Genomic DNA, 15,889 nt, shown 5'->3' on the forward strand with positions numbered 1-15,889 from the left:
TTCACTGCTCACAATGCCATCTCCTCTACACTGAGGAAACCAAGCGCAGATTGGGTGACCGCTTTGCGGAATACCTCTGCTCAGTCCGAAGACATGACCCCAAGCTTCTGGTTGCTTGCCATTTCAACACACACCCCTGCTCTCATGCCCGCATTTCTATCCTGGGCCTGCTGCACTGTTCTGGTAAACATCAACGCAAGCTCGAGGAACAGCACCTCATTTTCCAATTGGGCACTCTACAGCCTTCCGAACACTGAGTTCAATAATTTCAGAGCATGACTGGCCCTTTTTTATTTTTATTTTATTTTGTTTCATCATTTTTTGCCAAGTGCCTGCCTACTGGGTTTTTCATGTTTCTGCTTTTGGTTAGGGCTGTTCATTATTCTGTCATTAACACTCTGCACTAATGCTTTGTTTTTCACCACACCATTAGCGCACTCTCTTTGTCTTTGCCCCATGACCCTCTTTTCAGTTAATCTGTCCGCCCTCTGTTCTATCACATACCTTCCCTTCTGTTTTCTTCCTCCCACCACCCCCCACCACCGCGTTATTTGCTTAAAACCTATTACATTTCTAACCTTTGCCAGTTCTGATGAAAGGTCCGTGACCTGAAATGTTAACTCTGCTTCTGTCTCCACAGATGCTGCCAGACCTGATGAGTAGTTCCAGAATTTATTTTTTTTAATTTCAGATTTCCAGCATTTGCAGTATTTTGCTTTTATTTCAATTTTACACCATTTTGATTAGATTTCAAAGTTGCAGTCTGAAAATTTTGGTGATATTCTGCTGTAGTTGTGCTACAACTTTGGTAATAGCACTGCACGGAAGCTTTCAGTGTGCTTGCTCCGAAGTGCACTACAGTCATGGCAGTGTAAGAATGGTCAATCCTGTCAGTATTGATGTAATCATGATTATCTCCTAAAGATGGTCTTGCATCCATTTAACTCACCATTCATGGTATAACGTCTGCTGCAACAAACCCCAGGGCAGGTTTTCCTCAACAGCAGGATCAGTGTTGGAAGTGACATGGGCGAGACATTCAATCCCACTGTGCCTGTTTTGTCTCATTTTCCTGGGTGAGCTTAATTTGTATTCTTGGTGGACTTCCAGCGTCACTCCCATGTGTTCTCTTTTTAACTCTCCAGCTGCCATTATCAAACTACCTCCATGCTATGGGCCTCTGAACAGGCAGCTAGGGTACCTTCAATATGTAAATATACCCCAACATAAGAATTGCATGAAATTAATGCAACATAATAGTGTAGTAATAAAGGGGGAGGTGGGAGGATTCGTGAAAGGGTAAATTCAAAAGCAGCAAGGGAAATGTTGAGGCTCTAGAGCAGAGCAGCATTTTGAGTGCATCAGGAAAGAACAAAGAAAGTAACAAAGTTAATAGGGCATTAGTAACTAAGTTGAGGTCAGAGAAAATTAGAAAAAGTCAAAACTAAAGGCACTATATCTGAATGTGTGAAGAATTGGAAACAAATTAGATGAATTAATAGCACAGATAGAAATTAATAGGTTTGATCTAATAGTCATTATGGAGATGTGGTTGCAAGGTGCCAAGATTGGGAACTAGACATCCCAGGGTACTTAACTTGTAGAAGAGATAGGCAAAAAGGAAAAGGAGGAGGGGTAGCCCTGGTAATAAAGGATGGGGGGGGAAAACAGTGGAGAGAAAGGATCGTGGCTCAGAAAATCAAGAAACTGAATCAATTTGGGTGGAAGTAAGAAACAGCAATGGTCGGAAAACATTGGTGAGAGTTGTTTATATGCCCCCCAAACAGTTGTAGTGTAGGGCAGAGTATAAATTAGGAAATTAGTGGCACATATATCCAGGGTAATATACCGGTCATGGCGGTCGTCAATTTTCATATGAACTGGGATAACCAAATTTGCAGTAATAATATGGAGGAACGTTCATGGAATGTATACAAGACAGTTTTCTAGATTAAGGAACCAACTAGGAAATGGGCTATTTTGGATCTGGAGTTGTTCAATGAGAAAAGGTTAATAACTTTATGCTAAAGGGTCCTCTATGAGCAGTGACCATAATATGATTTAGTTAAGTCTGAAACTCGGGTCTTAAATTTAAACAAAGCAAATTACATTGTTATGAGGGGTGAGTTGGCTAAGATGGATTGGGAAACTAAATTAAAAGATATGACAGTAGACAAGCAATGGCTAACATTTAAAGAAGTAATACATAATTTTCAGCAAATATACATTCCTTTTAAGGCACAAAAACCTCACAAAAAGGTTGTCCGACTGTGACTAACAAGGAGCTAAAGACAATATTCAGTCAAAGGAAGGCGCTTATAATGTTGCCAAAAAGAGTAGTAAGCCTGAGGATTGGGAGGATTTTAGAATTCAGCAGAGGAGGGCCAAGAAATTGATAAGGAAAGAGAAAATGGAATATGAGAATAGGTTGGAAAGAGACATAAAAACAGATGATAAATGTTTCTATAGGTATGTAACTAGAAAGGTTAGTCAAAGTAAACATGGACCCATTAGAGGCAGAGACAGGTGAAATTATAATGGAGAGTAAGGCAATGGCAGAGACATTAAACAAATACTTTGTATTTGTCTTCACAATAGAAGACACAAAAAACGTTCAGAAATAATGTGGAACCAAGGGTCTGGCGCGAATGAGGAATTTAAAAGAAATCAGTATAAATGAAGGAATAGTACAGGAGAAATTAATGGGACCAAGTGGCAACAAATCCCCTGACCTTCTCACCCAACAGTATGGCCACCTGTCCTTCTCACCCAACAGTATGGCCACCTGTCCTTTTCACACAACAGCATGGCCACCCAACCTTCACACCCAGCAGTATGGCCACCTGACCCTCTCACCAGATAGTATGCCCACCCGTGCAATTGACCCAGTGTTATGGCCACCCGTGCCAACCACCCAAAACGAGCCCACGCCTGCAGAGTGCACAGCATTGCAGGCTGACAATGGCCTCCAATTTTTCCATCCCCCCTTCCCCTATCCCATGCTGGTCATGGCAGTCTACCTGTCGCAGCACTGAGGCCTCGACTTCAATGACCGGAATCCGAAGGCACATGAGGGCCGCCCATCATTCAGGTAATCCCAAGCCCCTTCATTGAATTGCAATCAATTGAATGCAAATGTATTATAAGTAACTGTTCCACAATTAAAATGCCAGTACCGTAGCGTTGGGGCGGTAACGCCACCTTGGTATTTCCTGCTACTGACTAAATCTGGAACCAATGTCACAAAGTCGGATTTCCGGGTGGATGCTATTTTCCTGCCCTCAATTCCCACTCCAAACGGGCTCACTACAGTCAGCCCACTGTGTGCAGTTTTGATCTCCTTACCTAAGGAAGGACATACTTGCCCTAGAGGGAGTACAACGAAAGTTCACCAGACTGGTTCCTGGAATGAGGGAATCATCCTATGAGGAGAGATTGAGTAGACTAGGCCTATATTCCATGGAGTTTAGAAGAATGAGAGGTGATCAAATTGGAACATATAAAATTCTTAAGAGAATTTGATGCTGAGAAAATGTCCCCGCTGGCTGGGGAATCTAGAACACGGTCAGAGTCTCGGAATAAGGGGTCAGCCATTTAAGACAGATGTCAAGAAACATCTTCACTCAAAGGGAAATGAGGTCAGTCAAGTGGATCAAGTGTCTGTGGGGGAATGCTTGGATAAGAGTGATCATCGTATCATAAGGTTTAGGCTAGTAATGCAGAAAAGCAGGGAACAAATATGGTAGACTGTCTAGATTGGAAGAGGGCTAATTTCAACGTGATGAGAAGGGATCTAGCCAGGGTAGAATGGAACCAAAGACTGACAGGAAGATCTGTATTGGAACAATGGGTTATCTTTAAGGAAGCAATCCTTCAGGTATAGGCTAAGAACATTCCAACAAGGGTGAAGGGTAAAGGGAACCAAGAACAAGGCTCCTTGGTTGACAAGGGAGATAGATATGATGATGAAACAAAAAATGGAGGGTGTATGATGCACGTCAGGTGAACTCATCCAAGTGAGAACCAGGCCATATACAATAAGTTAAGAGTGGAGATGAAGAGGAAAATAAGACTGGCAAGGAGAGAGAATATGAAAATAGAATGGCAGTCAACATAAAAGGGAATACAGAGATCTTCTACTGGCATGTAAATAGTAATCAAGTAGTAAGAGGTGGAGTGGGGCCTATTAGAGACAAAGAGGGTAATATATGCTTACAGGCACAGGGCTGTACTTTGTATCAGTGTTCACTAAGGAAATGGAGGCTTACAAAATATCAGTAGAAGCAGGAAGAATAGAGTAATGGATGGGATAAAAATTGAGAGGGGGGAGATACTAAAAAGGCTGGCTGTGCTTCGAGTAGATAAGTTACCTGATCTGGATGGCTTGGGTCTCAGGTTGCTAAAGGAGTGGGGATGGAGATAATGTAAGGGCTTGCCATAATCTTCAAACCTTCCCTGGATAGGGGGGAACTGCCAAAGGATTGGATTAATGACATATGTGACACCCTTATTCAAGAAAGGGTGTAAGGACAGCTCTTGCAACTACAGTGGTGGGTAAGGTTTTAGAAACAATTATCAGGGAAAATATCAACCAACACTTAGGTTTGAGTTAATTATGGATAGCCAGTGCAGATTTGTAAAAGGCAGATCATGCTTGACTAATCTAATTGAATTTTTTGATGAAATAACAGAGAAGTTGATGAAGGGAATGCGGTGGAAGTTGTTTTTATGGATTTTAAGAAAGCATTTGATAAGTTATCACATAAAAGGCTGGTTAAGAAAATTGAAGCTTGTGGAATAAGAGGGTCAGTGTCCAATTGGATTTAAAAAATGGCACATGGACAGAAAATAGTGAGTCGTAATAAATGATTATTTTTCAGACTGGAGGATGATGGACAGTGGTGTTCCACAAGGGTCAGTCCTGGATCTTGGAATATAGAGTGGAATCTCAAAATTTGCTGACGACACCAAACCTAGAGTTGCAGCAAACAGTGAGGATGCTATGAACCGCCTGCAACAGGACATAGATAGGCTAGCAGAATGGGCAGAGAGGTGGCAGATGGAATTTAATACTGACAAGTTTGAGGTGATACATTTTGGCAAAAGGAATAGGGAGAGGCATTATATACTTAATGGCACAGTTCTGAAGAGTTTGCAGCAACAGAGGGACCTTGAGGTACAAATGCATACATCTTTGAAGGTGGTAGGACATATTGAGAAAGTGGTTAGTAAAGCATATGGGATCTTCGGCTTCATAAACAGTCATTGAGTGCAAAAGCAGGGAAGTTATGCTGAACACTTGTAAAGCTCTGGCTCAGCCCCAAATGCAGTATTGCCTCCAGTTCTGGTTGCCACATTTCAGGAAGGATGGGAGGGTCCTTGAGAAGGTGCAGAGGAGATTTACCAGAATGGTTCCAGGGATGGGAGGATTTTAGTTACAACGTTAGGTTGGAAAAGCTGGGTTTGTTCTCCTTAGAACAAAGCAGATTGAGGGGAGATTTACTGGAAGTATACAAGATTATGACATGCTTAGACAAGTTAGACAAGGAAAAACTGTTCCTATTAACAAATGGTACAAGAACTAGGGGACACAGATTGAAAGTTTTGGGGAAAAGATGCAAGGGGAATATGAGGAAGAACTTCTTTATGCAGCGAGTGCGTACATGAGCTGGTACGCGCTGCTCACGAGTGATGGAAGTGAAGATGATCAATGACTTCAAGAGGAAATTGGCTACCTGTGAGAAATAGACTTGCAGGGCAGATTGGGACTGACTGCATAGCTCCATGGGGAGCTGGCATGGACTCAATAGGCTGAATGGCCTCCTTCTGTGATGACCTATGACTCTAAAGGGTTGTGAATCTTTGGAATTCTTTACCCCATAGAACTGTGAATGCTCAGTTGTTGAATATATTCAAGACAGAAGCTGATTTTTTTGAGGGTACTAAGGAAATTATGGGATATAGAGGTAGTCTGGGGTGATGGAGTTTAGATGGAACATCAGTCATGATCTTGTTGAATGGCAGGGCAGGCTCAGAGGGCCAAATGGGCTACTCCAGATCTCATTTCCTCTGTCTTCGAGTAGTTAGGGTACTGAACTAGTGTCATGAGTTCCGATCCCACTGTGGCAAGTTGTTGAATTGAATCAAATAAATCTGGTTCGAAAATAATATATATTTATATATATCACCAGAAGTAATGACTATAAAATAGTGTCCTTCAGGTAAATGACCTGGCCTACATTTGACTCTTAAGGGGCCTAGCAAGCAGCTGTTGCCACAGATGGCCTGCTACCACCATCTCAGAGCTATTAGGTATGGGAAATAAACACATCATGCAAATTTTAAAAAGCACTAAACTATGCATGTGCAGTAAAGATAAGAAAAACACTTGCTGAAAGTATGACATAAAAATGTTAACTGCTGGAAGGGTACAAATATAGAATAGCACTGCAGTTTGCTGGAATAGCACTGCATCATTTGAAAGAGCATGCTAGGTTCACAGTTCATTAAAACTGAATGATGCAGAGTCTGTGGGAATGTCATTGGAACTATTTTATATGTGTACACTCTTGGCAGCCCATAACAAAGGTCATTTTATAAAGCATAATAAACATGTCATTGCTTTGACAATCCTACGTGTATAACCTGATATTGATTAATATGGATATGTTCAGTCATTCTTGCAAGTTAGGAAAGTTAATTTTGTTGATTGTTTCAAATCTTGTCTGCCTGTGAGTGGCCTAAATCAAGGTGCTGCAAGTTTGTTAAGACAAAAATGAATTGTTTGGCACATAAAGCACTATCTTTTAAAAGAAAGAAAGTTGCTTCTTTTGGGGCCAGCTGTGAAAAAGTGAAGCTAAAGAACCCTGGTCCTATAAAGACGGTTTCATATGTTGATCCCTGCTGTGTGTGTTGTGACCGGTGCTTTTGTATGTTCCATCTGTCAGGCCATCTGGCTTCAGCCTTCATTTCTTTATTCACCTTTTTGTTTTTCAGGTCCATACATTCAGAGGTCCTCACTGGTGTGAATACTGTGCCAACTTTATGTGGGGCCTGATTGCTCAGGGAGTGAGGTGTTCAGGTAGAGTCTGATTTTGTTCTGTGTATTCTTGGCTATACTCTTTAAGACCCATTCAGAAAAACATTGGCCAGTCATTAAGTCTAGCTTTGCAATGCAGTGAACCTTGTTAACACTTTCCAATGAAAATGTTTAAGTAATCGTCATTGATTTAGGTAGCTCATCTTTCTGAGAAGAAAAGGTGAATCCGGATCTGAGTGTATCACATAAAGTGTGTGTTGGAACATTGCTACTACACAAAGGTATATTTTTAATCGGTTACTGAAGATGCTTTTAAGAAAGTTGGACTCTCCTAATACAAACTTCTAAATATGTACCTGGTCATGGCTAGAACATCAGTAATATAAATAACTCATTTTTTTTTTATAGACAACAATGTAGAAGCAATTCAAATGTTTTAACTACCTGTTTTAGATTGCTATGATTTATGGGCTGTGTTTAACCAAACAGGCCTAGGGCCTTTTATGTGTCTGCTACCTTTTTGTTCAGAGTTGTGAAGACAATAGCAACATATTTGGTTTGACCTGCCCATTTCAATATGCTTTTTCCGCTCTTGGGTGTAACCACTTTAATTTCAATTTTAACTGTTCTGTGCTGCTCGAAGAGTTAACCCCTTGTTGATCATTTCTGTAGCTGAAAGAACTAAGTACACTCACCAAATGTAGTGTGTGACCGGTTACCTAGATTTTTAGACAATTTGAGGCCCTTAGGTGAAACATAGTTGTTGGATCATTTTAGCCCACCATCGATGCAATCTACTGACCTATCTCAACAAAGTGAGATATGTCTGCATGTAGATTGAACACTGTTCACTCTCGATACACTTGTATAATACTATACAAATAGTACAGAGGGCTCTTTTTTCATTTTTTATACATTTTAACCTCCTTCATTGGTAGAGATCTAATTAAAATGAATAAATGAATAGATCTTGTTCTACAACAATGTAGCATGAGACCATCCTTAGTGAAGGATTGCACATTTTGTTTTGATAGATAAATGCATCATTATCAATGCATACATAGGAGAATAATCTGCTTAGTATAACCAGTGCTCGGTACAGTGAAAAGACAACACTGATCTAATTGATGGCTGGCTAATGCAGCACAAACAGAATTTCAGAATGCCTTGGACTAGAACAGACCAGTTTCCTCTGAGGGCTTAGTGAGTTTATCCAGTGAGTAGCTCGGCCTTGTAGGACATGAGAGTTTAAAGTTCAATCCCTGGCCTGTGCTCAGTTAGTTCATCTCAGCCAAATCAGTTGTAGGTGCACATTTGACCTCAATACATCTGGCCTAACAAAGGGACCATTACCCAGAGTTCTTGATCCTCAACGGCGCCCCATTGAAAATGCCCATGTGAACATTGTGTGAGGACAGTATTAGGCTCAGTAGTGGTGTCCCCTCAGTCGTATTGCTTGCCAGCACTCACTGTCGAGCTCAGAAATGAATAATGCCTGCTTGATGAGGTTACCAGAGGGCAACCAATGCTGCAGCATAGAATCAAAGCCTACAGGGAGAAAGTGAAGAAAATTAATGAGGATAACAAAATAGCACATGTGAAAATAGCTTTACCAACCAGTTTAAAGTGTAGTTAAGTTGAAAGTGTATGAGATATTCATTTAAATCAAATTCATGAGTTTTACAAGGAAGTAACTGAGGGCTGAAATATCTAGTTTATCATCACATGAACCGTAGGGCGTCTTCATTAGAATGCAATTTGAGTGTGTTATTTTCTATAATTTATACAAATATAATGCTTTTAATATTTTCTGTATTCAATTTATAGTTCTATTTTGGTGGGGAAGGCTATGTTGTAGTGTACAGCAACAAAAGATGTCAGTTGTAACTGCATAGTAAGGCCAGAAATGCTGTTAGAAATTATTTTACTGTTTGATACAACGGAATACCATAACCTTGTGTTATGCCGCAAGTCACACTAAGGTCACTACATAGTCAGCTGATGATGTAAGTGCAAAAACTTGACGTCTTAATAGTTCATATCAAAAATCATTCCTTTAACAGTTTTTCCTAAATGTTATCGATCTCATCAGTGATATCTTGTGAGTTTGTACCAAATTCAAGACCACCTCTCTTTTTTTCTGAAGATAGTCCCACAGTCCTAGTAACTGTGAATTCACAGACATTATTCAACATCTAAAGTATCACTGCCAACCTGCTGCGTTAAAGTAAACTTCAACTGTAAGGTCAGAGATGACTGTATCGACTCATTTTATTACTATTTAAATTCAGCCACAAATAAACCACGGTAACTAAGCAATACAAACAGATCAACAGCAATTGTTTTGAGCACTGAATATGTCACCACACCTAGACAGGTGGTTGCAACATAATCAAAGTTTAAAACAATGTCCTCAGCGTTGCTATGCAGTCACTGAGGACCAATAACTACGGATTCTTCTGCTTAAAAAGTTTTAGAAAGTAATCCAACTAAAATAAATAGGTATGTACCTTATGTTCTGTGTTTTGTAATTCTTATAGCTTTTGGCTTTTTGCTGTGTGGAAATTAGCCTCATTAGGAGAAAACAACCATTCTTGAGCGGGCTTTACTTTTACTATTATCTATTGAATTGATCACAGCTGCCTTGAAAAAGAATTTGGCTGGATTTTCACGTTGGGCAGGAGGCCCTGCCCACTGGCCAAAAAGTCCGTGGCGAGGATTTTATGTGGCCCAGGCCCTTAATTGGCCTTGGATGGGACTCCCACCCCTCTGAGGCAGGAAATCCCACCTCTAAGAGCTGCCAGCCAATCAGCGAGCTGGCATCTCTCAGTCCCAGCAGCGCCACCGGGAGCGGTGGCCACTGCCGGGACTACATCTAGCTTCAGCAGCAAGAGAGACGCCCGCACTAGAAAAAAGATAGGTTTGTGGGTCCTCACCGGGGACAATCAGCTGGGCCCCAGCGAGGCAAGGGAGGTCAGGTGGGGGTGTGGGGTGTTGTGTAGTGGGGGCAATTGGGCCACGTTGAGGGCCCTCCATGGGACACAGGTGCCACCATACCCCTGCAGCCCCTCCCCCCAGCCCAGGTTTTACTTGGTGGCCTCCTGGGGGACCTCAGCACCCACCGGCTGCTGGTAAAATACCAGCAGCGGTGGGAGGAGGCTTTTAAGTGGCAGTTAATTGGCTGCTTGAAGGCCTTGATTGGCCTGGAGCAGGCGGGTCGTTTCTCGTAAATCTGCAGCAGGGGCAGGAAGACGTCGGGAACAGCACTCCCTGCCTCCCACTCAATTTTCCGCCCGCCACCAGCTCACTTCTGCAGGGGGAGGGGCGTAGAATTGCAGCCTATAAATGCATTTTTATAGATACGTGTTTCTCAAAAGTTTAACACCAGTTTCCATAAGTGGACTTTGCTCCTTCTGATCCAAAAATTCTACTTTTAGAATAATCTGACATTGCAGATTTGTTTGACCAAAGGATAAAAATGACCCTATTGCAATAATTTATTACCAGATTAAAAGTAGTTTTATGCAGTGCTACAACAGTCACTTTAGAATGACATATCAAACTCAGATCAGATTTTTTTTTCGGATTGAACAGCTAATAAACCGATTTATAGTCAGGCAGAAATATGAAATAGAAAAATTCAACAAAACACTAAGAGTGCAAAATAAAGTATAAGGGTAAAGAGAGAAAAATTCGTAATTGGCTAATTACGCTTCACAGGAGTTCCTTCTGGTAATTTTTTGAATATCTGTAGGCGCAAAGTCCTTCCACTGAATAGCAAATTCTGTTTTTATCCTCACTATTAATAGAAGGTATCATAGAAATTGTCTTGCCACAAGAGCATTACATCTGATCTTTCCTAGAAAATGAAATGGCTGAACTGAAGCAGAAAAGTGCTGGAAATACACAGCAGGTCAGTGTGCATCTTGTTACGGCCAGGTGGGTGATGGTGTAGCTTGTTCCCACTGTTCACCTCCCAGCTGACCACAGCAGTGTTTTTGTTGCTAGGGTTTTAACCCGGGGTGTGTTTATTTGTCAAATAAATGGACAGTGACAGATTTTCTTGTAGGTTTAAAACAGATGATTAACTATTTATTGAGCAATATTAATTCCCAAAATGGTTGTAACCACACCCACGCATGCATTCCGTCTCTCTCACACACACACAGGAGTAGATAGAGAGGAAAAGAGTAAGTGGTTTGAAGTGAGGTAGGTGTTAGGGGTTCATGGTAAACCTGTTGAATCTTCTCGGAGGACAGCTTCTCTTTCAAAGTTGCAGGCCTGGGTGTTTGCAGTTTTCTTGTGGTTAAGACCTCAGACTAGAGGCGGTGGTCACTTTCAGTTCTCTGCTGCACCAAGTTGAAGTATAGAATTAGCAGCAGGGCTCCTTTCCTGTTTTGGGTGGCCTTTCCACGGCCATTGGCTGGACTTACTGTCTGTGATGTTCTTGTGATCTCTCACTCTCTCCAGAGAGCTATCTTTTAAGATAAAAATCTCTCACTTGAGCCTCTGTTGGGAGACGCATGGCCCCCTCCCTGTATTTCACACCTTCTTGTTTTGGAAGAACCCATTCAATTCAGGAATGTTTCTTGATGGTTTCAGGATGGGTGTAATTGACACCTTTTAAACTGGAATGTGTCCTTAACAGACAGAAACACCGTTTGAATATACAGGCCAAGTCCATTTTGCCGCACATTGTTCACTTTTAAAAGGAAAAATCTTTTTTTTTTTGGTAACTCTTCAGTTTGGTTCTGTATTTTCATTGCTGCACTTTTCATGTGTGACAGTCTGTAAAGAGAAAACGTGTGTTATGACGTTACAGTTATGTACCTTTCAAAGGTCATAATGCTCTGGAGTTTGTGGTGAGAGTAACGGTGAGGCTATCAGTGATTATCGTTTATAATGGAAGAAAGCTGATAGCAACTTCTGGGATTTGTACATGCACCGTTAAATGAGGAAATCTAGAAGTTGCTGTCAGAGATACCCTGCTTCTCCACAGGATGTGCTGATATACTTGATAGTGAAGTGACTGTAACCGCCTGATCTTGGTCGACTTGTCCACTAGTTACACATTAAAAATGACTGAAAAGTTTAGGCCTGGTACATTCAGGCGTAAGTGAGTTTTTAACAGTGTGGTAAGTGATAATTACTGCCAAACAACTGGTAGCTGGTGCTGAAAAATCAATTTTACAAGTGTGGAATCTCATTCCTTCAGGAAAAAGATTGGTGTTGGAGATTAAAACAAAAATCAAAATAAATTTTTTTTTTTTACTTTTTCTGCCTGTCTTTTTTTTATCCCTCTCTCTCTTAATCCATTTGTATTTCCCAGTTTTTATTTGGTTTTCTGCACATCATTTAAATCTAATTTATCCATCCTTTTTTTTTTAATTTCCTGGTTTGCAATCTGTATGTGCCAGTGAGGATTTTTCAGTCTGATTGGTTGACAAGTCTTGCTGTTGCTTTCCCTGCTCACAGATGCTACAAATCCCCTGTAGAGGGTGCTGTGCTGGAAAAGATGCTGGAATAGAGGAAATCTCCACTGACAAGCCTGTTTAAAGTCTGTGAGCAGCTGTCAGCTAGGTGAACAGGGAGCACCATTCCTTCACTGCTGAGAGCAAAGTCTGGGCCACTGTTGCTTTTGATAGATGCTGACTGCCCTGCTGTGTATTTCCAGTATTTTCTATTTTTATTTCAGATTTCCAGCATTTACAGTTTTTTTTTTGACTTGAAGCAAGCTCTACTTATTTTGAATTTTATGGCCCCCAAATGAGCGGGCTGTTGCGGGGTGGGGGTGTAAAATTGAGTGGGAGGCAGGGGGCCATTCTCGCCCATGCTGCAATTTTACATGGAGTGGCAGCGGCAATAAATGACCTACCTGCCCCAGGCCAATCAAGGCCCTTAAGAGCCAATTAACTGGCACTCAAGGGCCTCCTCCCACCGCAGGTATTTTACCCTCAGTGGCTGGACGGCAAAAGCCTCAAGAACCCCACCTGGTAAAACAAGGCGGCCTGGGGTGGGGGGGCTGTCCCTGAAGCCCTAACTGCCCTCAATGCACAACACTTCCTCCCCACCCACCCCCCCAAAAACCCCCTTACCCTCTTCCCCCCAAAAACTCCCTTACCCCCTTGCCTTGCCGGGGCCCAGCCAATTGTCCCCTGGCAAGGCTCTAAAAACTTATCTTTCTTCTGAGGCCATCCTTAACCTTGCTTGCGATGGCTGGGTGTAGTCCCAGAAATGGCCACTGCCTCTGGTGGTGCTGCTGGGTCTAAGAGCTGCTGATCCGCTGATTGGTCGGCAGCTCCATTAGGCGGGACTTCCTGTCTCAAGAAGGTGGACATCCTGCCCAAGACCAATTAAAGGCCTGGGGAGCAAAAAATCCTGGCCTAGCTCTCCAGGCCCAGGGAGGCAGGCTCGCCACTAACTTTTCGGCCGGTGGGCAGGGCCTCCCACCCAACGAAAAATTTTGGTCAAGGTTTTCAAACAAACATAATAAATTAAAATATTGCTTTGGATGATCTTACTTAGAATATACAAATAATATTTTGTAGAAGTGGAACTCAACGGGATTTACAGCACCTAATCAGAAGGAAACTCCATCCATGTCTGCTGAACTCCATGCCCCATTAACAAGTTTCCAAGCTAAATTGATCTGTTGGCTCCAGCATAACCAGACATTGGCAATGGGGACAGAACTAATATATTCGGATTACAGGAAACACATGTAATTTACATGAATGTGCTCACAAGCAATTTAAATCATTGAATTAAACTGATATAAAAGCAAAATACTGAAAATGATGCTGAAAATCTGAAATAAAAACAAAGTGCTGGAAATACTCAGCAGGTCTGGCAGCATCTGTGAAGAAAGAAACAAGAGTTAACATTTCAGGTCTGTGACCTTTCATCAGAACTGGCAAAAGTTAGAAATGTAATAGGCTCTGAGCAAGTGGTGGGGGTGGGGAAGAAGAGCAAAAGGGAATGTGTGTGATAGAGCAGAAGAGATTAAATGACAGAGATGTCATGGAACCAAGAGGCACAGGGAGTGCTAATAGTTGTAAAAGATAAAGCATTAATCCAGGCACTTTACAGCGTTCTGGACTCAACTTTGAGTTCAACAATTTCAGATCATCACCAGGTCTTAAACTTGTTTTTCATGTTTTTGCTTTCAGACAGAGTAGTTCATTATTCTGCTATTAACACTCTCTCTGAACTTTCTTCTTCTTCTTCTTTGGCCTCCTTGTCTCGGGAGACAATGGGTAAGCGCCTGGAGGTGGTCAGTGGTTTGTGAAGCAGTGCCTGGAGTGGCTATAAAGGCCAATTCTAGAGTGACAGACTCTTCCACAGGTGCTACAGATAAGATTGGTTGATGGGGCTGTTACACAGTTGGCTCTCCCTTTGCGCTTCTGTCTTTTTACTGCCAACTGCTAAGTCTCTTCGACTCGCCACTCTTTAGCCCTGCCTTTATGGCTGCCCGCCAGCTCTGGCAGTCGCTGGCAACTAACTCCCACGACTTGTGATCAATGTCACAGGACTTCATGTCGCGTTTGCAGACGTCTTTAAAGCGGAGACATGGACGGCCGGTGGGTCTGATACCAGTGACGAGCTCGCTGTACAATGTGTCCTTGGGGATCCTGCCATCTTCCATGCGGCTCACACGGCCAAGTTATCTCAAGCGCCACTGACTCAGTAGTGTGTATAAGCTGGGGATGTTGGCCGCTTAGAGGACTTCTGTGTTGGAAATACGATCCTGCCACCTGATGCCAAGGATTCTCCGGAAGCAGCGTAGATGGAATGAATTGAGACGTCGCTCTTGGCTGACATACGTTGTGCACGCCTCTCTGCCGTAGAGCAAGGCACTGAGGACACAGGCTTGATACACTTGGACTTTTGTGTTCCGTGTCAGTGCGCCATTTTCCCACACTTTCTTGGCCAGTCTGGACGTAGCAGTGGAAGCCTTTGCCATGCGCTTGTTGATTTCTGCATCGAGAGACAGGTTACTGGTGATAGTTGAGCCTAGATAGGTGAACTTTTGAACCACTTCCAGAGCGTGGTCGCTGATATTGATGGATGGAGCATCTCTGACGTCCTGAACTAATGCTTTGTCTTTTACGACAACTATTACCACTTTCTTTGCCTTTGTTCTGTGATGTCTCTGTCATTTAATCTCTCCTGCCCTCCACCCTATCTCACACTTTCCCTTTGTTCTTCTTCCCCCCCCCCCCCCCCCACTTGCTCAGAGCTTATTACATTTCTAACTTTTGCCGGTTCTGATGAAAGGTCACAGACCTGAAACATAAACTCTGTATCTCTCTACACAGATGCTGCCACATCTGCTGAGTATTTCCAGCACTTTCTGTAACTAAACTGATATAGGTTGAAATACCAATTTGTACATTAAAATTGTGGAAGTTAATTCCTTTAATTTCTAGATCAAAAGCTATCACCTGAATTATAATTAAAACGGAATGTGGAAAATCCACACAACTGTGATGTTGACAACTTTTTCACTTTTGGTCTAAAACAAATAGCTTAATGATCAGAGCCTTTGGCTATTTGTTACTTTAAGAGTAATGTGTGCTTTGATAAGAATCTTATCTCAGATTTTAATCAAAACATAAAGAGGATTAGAAGAATATTATGTGTGGTACTGTCTAACTCAGACCTTCAATGTTTGATTGGAACAAGTTGAACAAGTTTTTTTGGAATTTATTGTGTTAATACAAAAAAGTAGTCTAAAATGATATCACTATCCTTTGAAATAGAGAACTGGCACAATTATATGAAGAACCAATAACAAAAATAACAGGATTTTTTTATATTCCACCCCCCTCCCTCTCTCCCCCTGCCCTC

General features: G+C 42.0%; 1 protein-coding gene across 3 annotated transcripts in view; it reads left to right on the forward strand.

Annotated features, from left to right (window-relative positions):
- chn2 (chimerin 2) overlaps window positions 1-15,889 on the forward strand; it is a 397,580-nt gene that overhangs the window by 336,841 nt on the left and 44,850 nt on the right. For all 3 annotated transcript variants that reach the window (XM_068059521.1, XM_068059512.1, XM_068059531.1), the window contains one exon: window positions 6,997-7,081. In XM_068059521.1, the coding sequence (XP_067915622.1) occupies window positions 6,997-7,081 (85 nt within the window). The remainder of the gene's footprint in view (window positions 1-6,996; window positions 7,082-15,889) is intronic.

This window comes from Heterodontus francisci, chromosome 2 (assembly GCF_036365525.1).
Source record: "Heterodontus francisci isolate sHetFra1 chromosome 2, sHetFra1.hap1, whole genome shotgun sequence".
Lineage (NCBI taxonomy): Eukaryota > Metazoa > Chordata > Chondrichthyes > Heterodontiformes > Heterodontidae > Heterodontus > Heterodontus francisci.